The sequence below is a fragment of the Carettochelys insculpta genome, chromosome 5 (assembly GCF_033958435.1).
Source record: "Carettochelys insculpta isolate YL-2023 chromosome 5, ASM3395843v1, whole genome shotgun sequence".
Classification (NCBI taxonomy): domain Eukaryota; kingdom Metazoa; phylum Chordata; order Testudines; family Carettochelyidae; genus Carettochelys; species Carettochelys insculpta.
The window spans coordinates 85,972,545-85,987,948 of NC_134141.1; the positions used below are offsets into that span (position 1 = coordinate 85,972,545).

The 15,404-nt window shown below is 41.1% G+C and overlaps 1 protein-coding gene across 1 annotated transcript in view; it reads left to right on the forward strand.

Moving 5' to 3' along the window:
- The window catches only part of SV2C (synaptic vesicle glycoprotein 2C), a 134,333-nt gene that overhangs the window by 89,414 nt on the left and 29,515 nt on the right, over positions 1–15,404 (forward strand). The window contains exons 4-5 of the mRNA XM_074994240.1: positions 12,657–12,790; positions 12,936–13,025. Of these exons, the coding sequence (XP_074850341.1) occupies positions 12,657–12,790; positions 12,936–13,025 (224 nt within the window). The remainder of the gene's footprint in view (positions 1–12,656; positions 12,791–12,935; positions 13,026–15,404) is intronic.

The following is a 15,404-nucleotide window of genomic DNA, read 5'->3' on the forward strand; positions in this document are numbered from 1 at the left end:
CAAAACAGCATCCAGGTTGACCTCTATGTCTTAAGATAGGCAGGTGGATGTTCATGCTACGTCTGTCACAGATGAACTTATTGGACCACCAGAGCTTTTGGCACAATGAAAGCCATGGAAACTAACCCAATATTGACAGAGGCAGTTGCTGGATTTGGCTATGACCTCCTTGTTGCTGGTTTTGTCCACTCACTTAATATAAAGCAGCTGGAAAAAATGAGCACAATTGAGAATGTCAGTCTGTTGCCTTTCAGTGTTCCTTAGCACCCTCATTTCATGGCTGTATAATTAAGTCGATCTAATTATGGCTCTATAGATCTGTGGTAAGCTTGAAGTGATGATGCCTCCACAGAGGCCCAAAATACTGCATTGGCTGCAGCAATACAAACCTCCACTTTCTCAAGCATCCTCCAGTGCACCTGCAGTGCTGTTCATTGAGGATTGATACCAATTGGGTGACTTCTAATGTTTGCTGACACCTTAAGAACGTTATGTTACTAGGTTGACAGAGCTTTCAAGTGCAAGCTCTGATGGTGTGAGGGGCAAAAACTTCACTGCCAACAAAGAGAGACTTGCTACAGTGAAAAGTAGTGAGTGCGAAACTACAAGAAGACAAATGGCCCGCTAAAGATGCAGCAGCTCTGGAAGAAGGCATTCCACTACAGATCAACCTTCAGGAAGGCCCAGGAACTGGTGGACTTCAGAAGTCATGAACAATGCTGTGCCCGTCAAATTGTTTTTAGACAATAAACTCTGTAGGTTACAGATTGTCATTTGCTTTGTTTTTGTACTGATTATAGCATAGTTGGGCCTAAACTGGTTGAGACCTCTAGGCAGTTCTGCAATTTAAATATTAAGTAATTAATAATAAAACTGCATATATCTGCAAGTCAGATTCAGTAAGAAAAATGGGAAATCACCCAACGTGTATCCATAAAGACCAAGCATGCTAGCAAGCACAGAGACAGAACAAATTTGGCCAGTCCTGCAGTTCTAGAAGAAAATCTAGAGACAGACAGGCTTGGTCTACTCTAGGCAAATAAGACAATTGCAGGTATGTAGTTCTAGCTATGGCAATTGCTTGCCTAGAATCAACTTATCTGCAATTGACTTACCTGGTTGTCCTCACTGAGGAAGGTCATTGGGAGAGTTAATCCCATCAACCTCTCTTGCTCCTCGCCAGAGCAATGAGTACAGGGGTCAACTGCTGACCCCTGATAGGTTGATTTTGCGCATCCCTACCAGGCTCACAAAATTGAACCCTGGAAGATTGACCCTGAGCGAGCTGATCTTCTGGGTAATGTAGACATGTCCGTAGCGTGGTGCCTTGAGCGGGCAGCTGACTCTATTTCAGGGACTACCTATGTACCAGAGGTCCTGATGATAATATGACTCTTGACTACTAACACTTAAGTGTTAGTAATCTTCGACCTATGGGTGGGAGGGACATGGAGAGAATCAACAGAGCCTGAACATCCAATGTTAGTCTCACGGTAGGTTTAATGAACACTGTGGCTTATGTTTCTGATTATGTGTTGCATCATTTATTGCTAATGAAGCAGTCCATGGTAATAGCAGAGAACAGTCTACCCCACTACCTGCTCCTCCATATGTTTGTCGCTTTAGCCAGCTACCTGGCTGCAAAAGTATCTTATTGGATTAGCTGTAGAGGGTGGCCATCCTGTTCACTAGATTTAAATGCTGAGAGATCCATTGATTAACCCTTCCACACCATCCTTGCACACATAAATCTTCAGTCTCACTTGGTGTAACTTGGCATAGCTCCAGCTTACACCAGTTCATACCATCGGAGATTCTGGCCCTAAGTGCTCAAAACTTAAAAAAATGCAGGTACGTTTCAGAGGAAATGTCTCTAAAATACCTCACTGCTTTTAATCAAAGATTTAAACGCCATCAGTGCAAGCCAGGCTAGGAATGTAATACATTTATAAAAGATACAATACAAGGATGTCTTCTTAACAGTATTACTTTCTTCTCTTATTAAATTGCTGCTCCTTGTGAATGTCAGAGACTAATAGAATTGGCTAGATATCCAGACATAATGAAGGCAGGCATTATACAAGCTTCTACATGCAGCTTTGATAATGTACTTCCGTCATGGTCCACAACACCCCAGCTATTTCAGCTCCGGACTCTCTTCTGTAAAAATTGCCTGTGGTTGATTTATTGTGCTGAGTAGCCTAGTGATTTTGTAGTGTGGAAAGAGATCCATTGGTGATTAGTCTGACCATCAAATTAATCTTTTTGTGCAGTTTAGCAAGGTTTAAATATGTATGCAGATGAAAGATATGTGGTAACCACCCATCAAGAACATGTTCCAAGTGTAACCCCAAAATGTGTTTGTCAGAAGCATTCATTTCAAATGACTCTGTGAAAATATCCAACATGGTCTCTTATGTGTGATTTAGCTTAATGTGGTCAAATCCATTGTTCTAGTCTCAAGGATATTTTTATCATTATTTCAGTCCATCCCACTGCAGAATCTCCATATTGATCTAGCTGCAGTCCTCCTTTTATTTCCCAGGAATTGCTAATATTTAAACTGGGAAACCCTACGAGCAGATTGAGTATCAGCTGAAAGCTAATAATAGTGTGTCTCAACTTCTGCCTGGTGTAAAATATTTCTTGGCCTTTAGACTTAGCTTATATCTAGTGTCTTCTAAGTTACTCAGTGATGTTTATAGTAAAAATCATTGTAGAGTTAAATATTTGACTGGATATTTTATAACCGCGTGCAGTAACAGTGCCATCAAGTGGTAAATTAGGTTATTCACAGGTTCTATTCAAGACTTTTAGAAGGAAAAATAAGAGGATGGCGTTCAGCTTTTGAGTTCTGGCCGGTGTGAATGCTCAGGTACTAGACCTGTAAGCAAGCATTGTTAGAGTGTGGAAGGGTATCTGCTGGTGCGCCGCTCTGGGTACATGGCCCTCCCTAGCGCTTGGAGGGAGAAGCTCATGGCAGTGGTGATGGTGGTTATGGGGGCAGCAGCTCTGGTGAGTCAACAGCATTGACTTACAGTAGAAGGAGGAGGTGCCTGGCTCTGGAATTGGGGAGGGGAACTGGGTTAAAGTGGGGAGCTGGCAGTGCCTGGCTCTGCAATATTATGCTTGTTACCTGAAGTAAGGGATAAAATTACTATTCATACAATTTTAATTTAGTATTTACAATTACAACTGAAAGGGTTTAAAATAGACCAATTCCTTGTGAAAACAAAGAATAAAACTGCAGATTTGGAAGAAGGCAGTACACAGGAAACCGGATCGGAAACAATGCTTTCATTGTGGCCTTTAGCAGTTTTAAACCTAGGTTTAAACATTTGATTTCATCCAAACAGGCTCAAATGTCACATTTCATTAATTATCATTTTTTTTGTAATTTCATTGATCACTGTTCATTGATGCTTGCATAAAGTATATACATATGTATGAATAAATATGTGTATTTATTTATGTTCGTATAATTTTTTTTATTTATTCCAACTACAATCACAAGTACGATGGCAAGTTCATTGCCTATAGGCAATTTCTTCTAACCAACCAGATACAATAAAGTTGCTTAAACACATGAGTTGCAATGGTAGAAAAACAATTTTGCATGTCTGAGAAAAAATTTAAAGGTGTACTATATTAACAAAAAAAAGGTTGAGAAACACTGCTCTAACTGTACCTACTGTACTGATATGGGATGGTGGAGGATAACACCTCCCTTTCTGTAGTAGGTGCTATTTATTTTTAAATGAAGGTACCCGAAAGCAACATTTTACAAGAATTTTGTACCATGAAAACACTTCAGAAAAAGGCCTTAAATTTCCATTAGAATCAAATTTCCGGGTATGCTGTGCATAGTGTGTGTAAAACTGAAGTGTCCTTTCCTCATATCAGAAACTTTGCTCAAAGATATTCCTTCAGTTTAATAATTCCTTGGAGAAGACAGTGTCATAACAGAAAAAATAATCTGACAGGGCCTCGTATTTGATATTTAAATAAGTGGTTATATGTAAATGGTCATCTTTGTACCTTTTACCATTGATTTGCTTTGTACTACAGTTATTCTGTAATCTGTCGCTGCAGGCTCAGTGATTTATATGGTCATTTCTGGTAATCAGTAGAGTGAGAAGGTGATCTTTAATGAGAAACTGCTGCAGAGCTTCCAGTTCAGTCGCTGTAGGTTTTATTTTGCACCATAGCCCCTGGAAACTATTCCCAGGATGCACTGGGACTAATTATTTTACCAATCCATAACACCTTGGAACTTGCTGCTTGTTTCAAGATTAATGAATTTGGGAGATGGCATTTCCACAGATCAAGGGTGAAGTTTAACTCTGGGTAGCTGCTGCACAACACTCAATAAAACAGGGCAAGAGCACTTACCATTGTCCTGTTGTATCATAAATCAGGGATGGGAGAGGAGAACTGAATTAGTGCCAAGAACATGCCTGTATTTGACTCCCAAGCTTATCTTCAGACAATCACAATGAAGGACATCTTGAGGGCCAACTCCAAAATTATCAAAGTAATTGTACAGTTTCCCAGTCTCCATCATGACCTACAAAAATTGGTGCAGTTTTTAAATGTGTTAAACATAATAAGCAAATATCTGCTGAACTTTTAATTTTATTTTGCTAATCTGTCATGTGGCTTTAGAATGTGTTTTAAAACAGACAAGCCAGGGCTAAGAAAAATGTGTTACCAGTGATTTGTTTTCTCTCTACCATCTCCCATTACTTTTCATCTTTCTGTGTTATCTGATTATTATTCCTGGTAAGAAATTGGGAAAATGAGTAGAGCAAGAGACAAATGGCAGCAGCTGAAAAGCCATGTGAAGAGGGAGGGAAAAAAGGATAAGAACAATAAAATCCTTGATTAATCTAACAGTTGACAAACCCTTAGGAATCATAAGGAATTACACAATGAAAAGGTTTTGATGTTGTTAGAATGGCAGCAGAAAGTAAAATATTTATCCATAGCTGTGAATCGGTGTCCTTCATTAAATGTGGCACTGTTAAATGTGGGTTCACTAAACTGAATAGCTGGGAAGTGATTTATTGCCTAGGATTTTCCAGGACTAACTAACTCCGGTTTTTGACCATTACCCGTGCACTGCAGGTCACTTCCTACCTGTTTCCTGTACTTCTGCAATGTCATGGACACTGTCTTGGGATCCCTGCTGGCTTTCTCCCAGGTTCAACCCAGGAGCCCCTTCCCCAGTGGCATCGAGTCATTGTCCTCAGCTCCCTCAGTCAATGACATTCCAACAGCTGAGTTATGAAAGCTTCTCAGCAGGAGACTGGTGCACCCAACTGCTCTTTTCTTTGGTCAACCCAGACTGAGCAGAGTGGCTCTATTTTGAATGTTCCTGCCACTGGAAGCTTCCCAGTAGATACAAGGGAGCATGGCTTCCGGCATCCAGACCAGGTCCTTAACCCTTTCCTCACCAATTTGAGGATGATATACCCTGTTTCACAAAGGACCAGGAATTGTCTGAGCATCTTCTATGAGGTAGGTCACATTATTTGAGATAAAGGAAGAAGAATGCGCTTGAAGGTGGATGGTCAAAGTGCCATTCACTTCAGCAAATATACAAAGAACAGAGGGTTTCTGAAGATGTTGAATCCAGGTGTAAGATTAGGAGAATAAATGTGGAAAATGGCCCAGTTGGTGGGATCACTTCCATGGGAATTATTTCGCACTATCATTGTAATAATATAAAATTGCTATTGTTAGGTTTATAAATGACCCATCAAAAAGACTGGGTTTTTTAGAAGTCTGGAATTGTGTAGAATGGGGGCCTTGGATGGCAGAAAAGAGGGGATGCCTTACTTATAAAGATGGATGTAATTTCTCCACATAAAAGTATATTGAGAAATATGTTACTGTCAACTAAAATTGGATTTTGCTATGCACTTGACTTACAATAATAGTATTGCTTGTGTAGACAGCACCAACTTTCAGTGCTGCTGCAGAGACTGTTCGGCGGGGCGTGCAGAACCGCTGGCGCATGGGCTGCACATGGTTTGTTAGGATTAGCTACTGGCAGGCTGCCAGATGGATTGTTTACCTGAGTGTCCACAGCAGAGAGTCCCGCTAACCCCAGTGGCTGCAATTTGCCATTCCTGGCTAACAGGTGCCATAGGAAGCAGAGCAGGCCAGGCCACTGCTTTCTGCAGCAAACCTCAGCCACCGGGAACTGTAGGGATCTGTGCCTGTGGACACACATAGAAGCTAACTGGTGGACTGCGAGCAGCTAACCTGGATGAACCGCATATGGCTGGCATGCCAGAAGTTCCCCACCTCTGCCACACGGGCATTGCTACGTCAACATAATTATGCCAACATAAACCCATAGCATAAATGCAGCCTATACTGGCAGAGGAAGTTTTTCCACTAGTTCAGAAACACCACCTCCCCACACAACAGTAGCTATGTTGACAGAGCCATTCTTCTATTGACATAGCTGTGTCTACTCTGGGGGCGAGGTCATCAGTTCATCGGTCAGAAGTGTGGACTTTTCACACCCCTTCCCAATATACCTATGTGGACCTAACTTAAATGTGGACCAAATCTTATATTTCTTGCTTTAGTTGAGTTGCTCTTTCCCTGCTTATCAACATAGGGTATGCATACAGTCTCTTTTTACTAGGGATATTGGTAATTGCCTCACTTCTTTACTTCCTCCCTTCTCCCAAAAAAAGATAAAATAGGTCGATAAAATATAAAGATTTTGTAGCCTGAGTTTGTAGCAGGCGGTTTGGAGATCTGCTGAACAAAAAAAAAAGAAAAAAAGAAATGAGGAAGCCGTTAAAAAGTCCATGAAAAGTAAATTTTAAATAATGTTGAAGTCCCTTTTCTGCTTTCCCCCACCAAATATCTAAGCAGAAAACCACTATAATGGGGCAGCTGCCCCTCACTGGCAGAAAAAGGTTTAAAAGCAGTCCTCTGGAGGCTATGCAGGAGGCTGTCAATCAGAGTATGGCTGAAGGGACCAGCCACTCAGGGCCAAGCAGTCCCATATAAAAAGGGAGCTGCAGGGCAGAGGAGGACAGTTTTCTTCCAGGAGCCCAGGAAGGAAAGACTGTGTCTCTGGTGGCTGAGAGAACTGCCAGCACTCTGGACAGAGCAGTGCAGTCAGGACTGGCTGAGGGAGCAGTTCCTTCTTGGCAACTGGAGTTTGCAGACTGCAGCTCTGACACAAAGGCTAAGAGGTTGTGGGAGTCATGTGAGAACTGGCCCTGATGTAATGAACTGTAGTTGGTCACTGAAGGAGGTGGCTTGATGGTGGACTGCACTTGGCCACAGAAAGGAGTGGCTGGACAGTAGTCTATGGGTCCCCAGAAGGGAGGGAGCACAGCATGTGGCATAGTTGGAGAGCTGCATCACTGAGAAGGATGCTGCAGTCCTTGGAAAGATGTGGGTCCAAGAGCAGGAATAACAGTGGCAAGGCACTGCCTGAGGAGGGCCCACTGCCATGCTGAGCGAATTCCCAAGACAACCAACAGGAGACACCGGCATGATGAATGAATCCCATTACAACTATATTGGGGTGAAATGAGGGTTATGGCATTTTGGGTGGATTGGTTTCTTCTGGGGGTGTTTTGGAGGGGAAGGTTTAAAAACTGGGCTTCTAAAGTGAGGCAAGCTTCAACCTTAATTATGAAGGAGCCATTGCTGCTCAACAACGTAACATAGGCTACAAAGACAGCAACAGACACTGGTGCTATTTCTAGCTCATCCTGATTGTATGTTAGGAAGAAGGTTCTTGTGTTAAGGAAGGTAAGTAACAGCCTCCAGTTTTTTAGATTTGTATTTAAAAAAGTAGCAAATCAAAATAGTAGATCCGCCTGCACTGGCACGTACTTCTCAATCAGCCTGAAGTAGATAGATGCCAACTCCATGGGTGTTGTGGGGTTGGAGCACCCATGGGGAAAAATTGGTGGATGATGAGCACCCATTGGCAGCTCCCTATCAACTCTGCCCTGCCATCTGCCTGCTACAATACCTGCAGCATTCAAGAGGCTTTGAGGCAAGGGGGAGGAGCTAGGGTGCAGCATGCTGAGGGGATGGGGTGGAGCTGGGACAGGAAGAGGTAGAGCGGGACCTTGGGAGTTGGGGCAAAGTGGGGGCAGGGTTTGGGGCTGAGCCAGGGGTCGAGTATTCCTCCAACCCCGTTGAAGGATGCAGAGCACATGCTGAAATACAACTAGATCCTTTTTTATTTAAAACAACTAGCTGCAGAATTTTATGTACAAATCTGTTGTATTTTATTAAGCATCTCAGTTTATCCAGCGCTAGTAAGGAAGTTTCCATGCTGAGATGTCTCTCTCTCTCTCTGAGGCACTGACTGTAATAAATAGCCCTTGGTAGGTTATCGTTCACTTTTTCTTTCACAATTCTTCTTGAGAAAAAGGCAGCAGCATGAAATGATCCTGTGAAATAATAATATGCAGTTTGTGAATTGCAGAGCTTGGGGAAAAAGCCAGAAGAGCAGATTCACAAGCTTGCAAATTTTGTTGTTAACATATTGCACTAGATTGTATCAAAACAGTACACTGTGTATCTATTTTGCTTCAGGAAGGTGCAAGGCACTTAACAGATGGATGCCTGCATTGAAAAATTTACAGTCTAAGGTGCTGATTTTGCACTTCACATACAGTAGGAAGACAGAGACAGCTGCTCTTTCGAGCTCTGCTTGATTGCTCATGTATCTGGAAGCAGTTCATTCTAGCAGCTATGGCTGCTGCTAGCTTGGTGTCCCATACGTTGTAAATTGCAGGTTCAGGGCCTTTGCTTATAAGCTCTTTGGCACAGACACCCAACTATTAGATGCCTAACACATTTATAAATCAAAACAACTAAATAAATTTCACACTGTGTGCTTTTAGTGAGAGGTTTCATGTCGTTTGTGTATACACTACATTTCAGGATAAGGGGACTATATGGGAGTCGTAGAGACAAAATAAAGATAAATGAGCAGGTGAGTGGGAATAACTCCTTAAAACAATATTCACAGTTGCATTCCTTCCATAAAATGTAATCTAGAAATTACCACATGATTAGCTAGCCCCTCCATGGTGAGTCTGTTCATGCATCATCTGGATCTGCCATTGTGTATCTCCTGTGTGCCTGTGCCAGTGGGGTAAGAGCTGTATTAACAGTCCTTGAAGGGGTCTTTCAGAGAATATTGCCCCTAGTCTCTAACTAGGCTTAGAGGTCTCCCTTAAACGCTTGGTCCATGTTTCTGAGGGCAGCTTGGCACAGGAATGCTACACCTTCAGGCCATGTCTACACTAGCCCCAAACTTCAAAATGGCCACGCAAATGGCCATTTTGAAGTTTACTAATGAAGTGCTGAAATGCATATTCAGCGCTTCATTAGCATGCGGGTGGCTGCGGCACTTCGAAATTGATGAAGCTGATGGGAATAAGGGGACTTCGAAGTAGGCGGGGTCCTTTCGAAAAGGAGCCCCGTCGGAACGAGCCACGCGGCAGCGAGGCGCATCAATTTCGAAGTGCCGCGGCCGCCCGCATGCTAATGAAGCACTGAATATGCATTTCAGCGCTTCATTAGTAAACTTCGAAATGGCCATTTGCATGGCCATTTCGAAGTTTGGGGCTAGTGTAGACATAGCCTCGCTGTCCCAAACCTCCCTTTCTTCTCTCAGTGCTCCCCTTTTATAGTGATGTTTTCCCTATTGATTGCAGCTGAGAGTCGTTGCCTGGCAGTTGTGGCAGCTCTCTGGGAATGCGGTCAGGCTTTGCCTGTAGGCAAGAGAAGCTCCCCTCCACCCTGTCTCGGCTCAGTATGGGGTTGGTAGGCAGTTGTGTTCTCTGTCCTGTTGGTCAGTCCTTTACAAACAGTTATTTCACAGTATCACCTCAATTTGTAATTAAAAAAAAAAAAAAGAAAGAAAGAAAACCAAAACACTTTAGCCTTCTCTGTCTCTGTTACCTTTCCTAAAACAAGGTCCTTGGCTGCATCTAATTGTAGCTCAAAAGCCACATTCATCCATCACAGTTAATAACTTATTCTTTAGCCTTCTGGTGACTCTTGTGCAGCCTAAATTAAGACATTTTATTGTTTCATCTAGATCTGTATATTTCTTGCATTGCCTGAGACATAGAGTGAGACACCTTATTAGAAACCTTTCCTTTAAGCCCACGTATGTTCTTCGACCAAGACACATGCAAAAATAGGTGAACTATATATCTAAGTGGCCATGAAGCTGGAATGCTAGAAAAGGATGTTCTTAATCCACTGAAGAGTTAGCACTTCAAGGGATTAACACTGACCCTGAGGTCTACGGTAACTGATGTAAATCAAGACAGCTTGATTTATATCAGCTGAGGATCTGGCCTGTTGTTTGAACATGTATTTCCTCATGGATTTGTCAAGGCTGTTTGTGAAATTTGATACCATCTATACTCTGTGCCTGTCTTTCATTGAATCCATCTTTGTCCCCCCACACAGTCTCACTACTGTTAGTGCAAGAGCCTTCTCCTTAGTAGCCACTGTCATCTGGAGCAGCTTTACTGCAATTCTTGACCTCATTAATTCAATCATTTTTTTAACTCTTATTTGAAAACATCTCTCTTTCTTGCTAATTCTTTCTTTTTCTGCTATTATTTACACTTCAACTATATCGGTTCTCTCTTCCTGGTTGTTTAATTCTGCAAAGTGCTTTTGCATAAAATTATGAAAGCTGCTGTACAAAACAAAACTGTATTTTGTTGTATTATGATAAAAAAACACCACGTTTTGCTTAACAGTCATATCCCAGCACTTTATATGGAACAAAAATAACCTACAAACAAAAAGATTATTAATGTCAAACGTGTTTGTATCATTGTATAAAAGAGAGAAGCACTGTGTATTCATTGCACATCTGGGGCATGCATTAACAGTGTCAATCATGCTTCTATAATTGAGCTGTACAAGAATGGTGCATAGGAAAACTCCAGCAAAATATATGTGTACCTGTTGCACACAGAGCATGCAGTATTATGTGTCTCCACGTATCTACCTTTTCAGCATGCTTGGATTTTCAGAATTTTAGCTGATTAATAAATGTTCAAGATTTGATTAATGATTTTTTTCCAAAGAATTTGGTTGTCTTTGAAATATTTTAATGAGGGGAACTTAATAATTTGACTCAGAGACATTTTTGTTAAGGTTGCTTCACAAGATCCATTCTTTGGAGAAAGGGGATAGTTGTTTTCTTTTAGTTCTTCTCACCCTTTTATGATCACAGATTTTAGATCATTCTTTGTGTAGTGTTCTGGCACTAGATGATGAAAGTGTTCTATATCAGATTTCTTGGTGTTAGCAGCTTCTTTTTGTACAAAAAAATAAAATATAATTCTGCTCTCTTTCAGTTCTATAAAAACTAATGGGGAGAAAATCACCAAAAAAACAAAAAAATCACCCAACCCTGAAAAGGAATTCACCTGGGCCATATTCACGTAAAGCACTGGAATGTTGCTTTTAATGTAGTTTATCAGAAATATAAAAACATGTTTGCTTAGTTTAAAGTGGATAACTGAACACATTATTCTCAGTGAAAAATATTCTGTGATTTTAACTTCTTTTTACACATTTCAACAGACTGTATTTTTACATGAATATACTTGGCACATTTTTTGCAATTTTTGCATTGTATGGAGTGATTACTAATAGTTTGTGAGAATTCAAGGCTCATTATCCAGAAGTCCCATGGCATCAACATCGTTACCTAATAGGGCAGATGTAAGTCCAATAAACAGTTACTAGGGAATTTGAAGAAGCTACTCAGGCTTTGAGTCCCTCAGGGAGTGGTACAGTTTGAACCTCTATTGTCCAACACCTGACCAGTTCCAAATGAGAGAATTTGCCGGGCTACAGAAGGTCAATATTGTCTAGCATATTCCCAATTTTCACTGTATTTTGGGCTCTTAGAAGGCATTTAGAGGTAAATTACAGCTAAATAACAGCACAGAACACCTGAGAGCCAGAACTGATGGCTGTAAGCAAACTTTATGGGACCATAAGAAACTTGGCTACACCCGTGATAATTGGTTGTCCAGCTAACTACAATCATGATGGATTTTTATAAGATGATGGAGTTTTATAAAATGCTAAACATTTTTCTTTCAGGCTCACATAGGCCCTGTCAAAGGCATGATCATTCCTATAAAAATAGCCTATTGGATGGATGTGAGCATTTAAATTTAATTTTCTTGTCATATTCACACAAACCCATTGCACGTTAAGACACAAGTTCCTATTTGTGAAGGTTGCGGTGATGTCCTTGTTTGGGTCATTTAGTTATTTTTGGACAAGGTTTCTGACATGGGGTTGGGAAACTTTTTTTCCCCCTACTGTGTCAAACAACCTCCTATCCCACATAAGGCATGACCATTTCCAGCATGAGTAATCACAGAAAAAAGTTTAAAATTCATCCCATGAGCATTTGTGCAAGTAAAACTTAATCCCTTGAACATCTGTGGAACAAGAAGAGAGTAACTGCCAGGGATAATTCCCTTCCCACGCTCTCGAAAGAAATAGTTGCTGGTATAGATTTATATCCAACTATTCAGAAGTCATCAGACAATAATATGTGAAATGTTTGTTGTTTCTTTTCATATTTGGTTTTTCTCCCATAGGTTGGAGTTTTAGCATGGGATCTGCCTACCAGTTTCACAGCTGGCGAGTATTTGTAATAGTCTGCGCACTACCCTGTGTCTCCTCCGTTGTAGCACTCACTTTCATGCCAGAAAGTCCAAGGTTTCTGCTGGAGGTAAAACTTTCTAAGTCCTTAAAATTCCCTGTTCCAGGATCTCTCATATCTGGGGCAGTCATCCCCATAGAATGATAGCACCAGATACTAAAATTGTTTAAGAAATATTAGAAATATTTTCCATACATTTGGTCAAATTTTATAGGTTGGAAAACATGATGAAGCTTGGATGATTCTCAAGCAAATTCATGACACCAACATGCGAGCTCGTGGGCAGCCTGAGAAAGTCTTCACAGTGAGTATTAATGGCCAAGCTGATCTCTTACAGCAACATCTGTTCATCTGTCAGCCAGATCCTGAATGGTTTAATAATCAGTAATGGTACTCCACATACTAATCATACACCTGACCAGAGTAAGGAACTTACACTGTAGCCCTGCCAGGTAAACACAATGGCAAAGGTTTTAAAAGCTACATAAGGGATTTAGATTCTCAGGGCTTGTCTACACTACCTTCCTACTTCGAAGGGAGGATGGTAAGTAGGGTGTTGGGAGTTTATTAATGAAGTGCTGCGATGCAAAATTTTGAGGAGTAAAAGGACTTCGAAGTACCCCAGGCACTTCAGAGTACCGGCGGGTGAGCTGCGGCTAGATGCGAGCTGGCACTTCAAAGTTAAAACACTTCGAAGGTGCCATGGGGGAGAATTTGCTTAATGAAGTGCTGCATATGCACGTCAGCACTTCATTGATAAAGTCCCAACACCCTACTTACCATCCTCCCCTCAAAGTAGGGAGGTAGTGTAGACAAGACCTCAGTTTCCCTTTAAGATTAATAGGTAACAGGTGTCCAGATCCCCTTGGCAGCTTTGGAAACCTCAGGCAGCATATTGCTGGGCATGTAAATAGGTGTTGCAACAATAAGCTCGATTGTACTGCTATAACCAATATTCTCCAGTTTTGGAGTTTTCTGTAGAAAGCTACTGCAAAGCCAGCTCCTAAATTAAAGTAGATAACAATAAATACGTATAGAAGAATAAAGTCACTGGACCTCTAATAGCTACTTTTTATTCACTGAAACCAGCTAAAAGAATAAACTGTTCTGCATGCTTGTGATCTCAAAGCATTTTAAAATAATTTTCTGATAATTTCATGGGAAGTCAACTATTTATGATTGTTACCTCTTTGGCCGAAGTGGTTGCATTCAGTGCCCCATAGATTTGTTTCCATTAGGAGGAGAAATGGATTTTTTGAGTCAGGTATTTCACTGGTGCATTTCTGTTTGTTTACAAAATATGTATGCAAAGTCCTGTTTCCCTGAACACAGCAGAAACAAACCTCAGTCAACGTCCTTGCTTAGAAATCCAAGCCTGCCTTTTCAGCCAGTTCTGTGTCCCCGGTGAACTCTGTCTTTGTACTCCTTCTGTACCTCATGCAGTGCTGTGGGGTTGAAAGGCCAGAAAGTACTCAGATACTTGGTTAATAGACAGCATAGTAATATCTGAAATAGAGTACCTAGATATTATGGGACAGGCACTTCAGAAATAAATGAAATTATGGACATGATGTAGTCTTTCCATAGTTAAAATTACTACCAGCTTCTATTTTATTTTTAAGCACACGGAGTTCTGATGAGCAAAACTAATACGGACTGATCATTAGAAAGCGAACGAATTTTGCTGCACAGGTTCAAGAAAATGAGTTCAATGGTTTTTTAAACTGCTGAGCATCACACAATTACCCAGGTGTGACACTATGGTTTGTCTAACATTTCTCTCTGAGGGATAGCCATGTTAGTCTGTATTTTCACAGATAACAAGCAGTCCTGTAGCACCTTGAAGACTAGTAGATCTATTAGGTCATGAGCTTTCATGGGTAAGACCTATTTCAGGTGATTGGAGCAGATGCTTAGAATCCAGGGTTTATATAGCGGGGGGAAGTGGGGGATTGCCCTTGTAATGTATAAGGTAGTTGAGATCTCTGTTAAGGCCTAATTTTAAATCCATTATTGATTGTACGAGCCCCTGAAAGCATGACTGATGTAGTTACACCTGAATCATCCACTAATGTGGTATGTGCCATCATGTGCCAGCAATGCCCCTCTGCCATGTACATTGGATATAGTGGTCAGTCTCTGCGCCAAAGGATCAATGGGCATTAGGAATTGGAATACACATAATTCTATCGGGGAAAACTTTAATCACCCTGGATATTCAATAATGGATTTAATAGTAGCCATTCTTCTACAAAAGAATTTTACCACAGGTTTTGGGGGAGACATCTGAATTGGAATTCATTTGCAAATTTGACACTTTTAAATGAGGCCTTAACTAAGATCTCAATTGTTGTATGCATTACAAGGTCAATTTTGCCACCTTTGATGTTTTCAGGATTGGTACACATCCTACTTAATTTGCTTCATCTGCGGGTCTACTGGTGACAGGTAACACCCCCACTTTTTTTTCCCTCCTTCCCTCATCTCTCCCCTCCCACCCTTCTATATAAACCCTGGATTCTAAGTGTCTGTTCCAATCATCTGAAGAAATGGGTCTTACCCACAAAAACTCATTACCTAATAACTTTGTTAGTCTTTAAGGTATTACAGGACTGCTTGTTATCTGTCTAACATTTCCCTATATCCATCCAAGTCAAAAAATGACTTGTTAGTATTCTTCCTG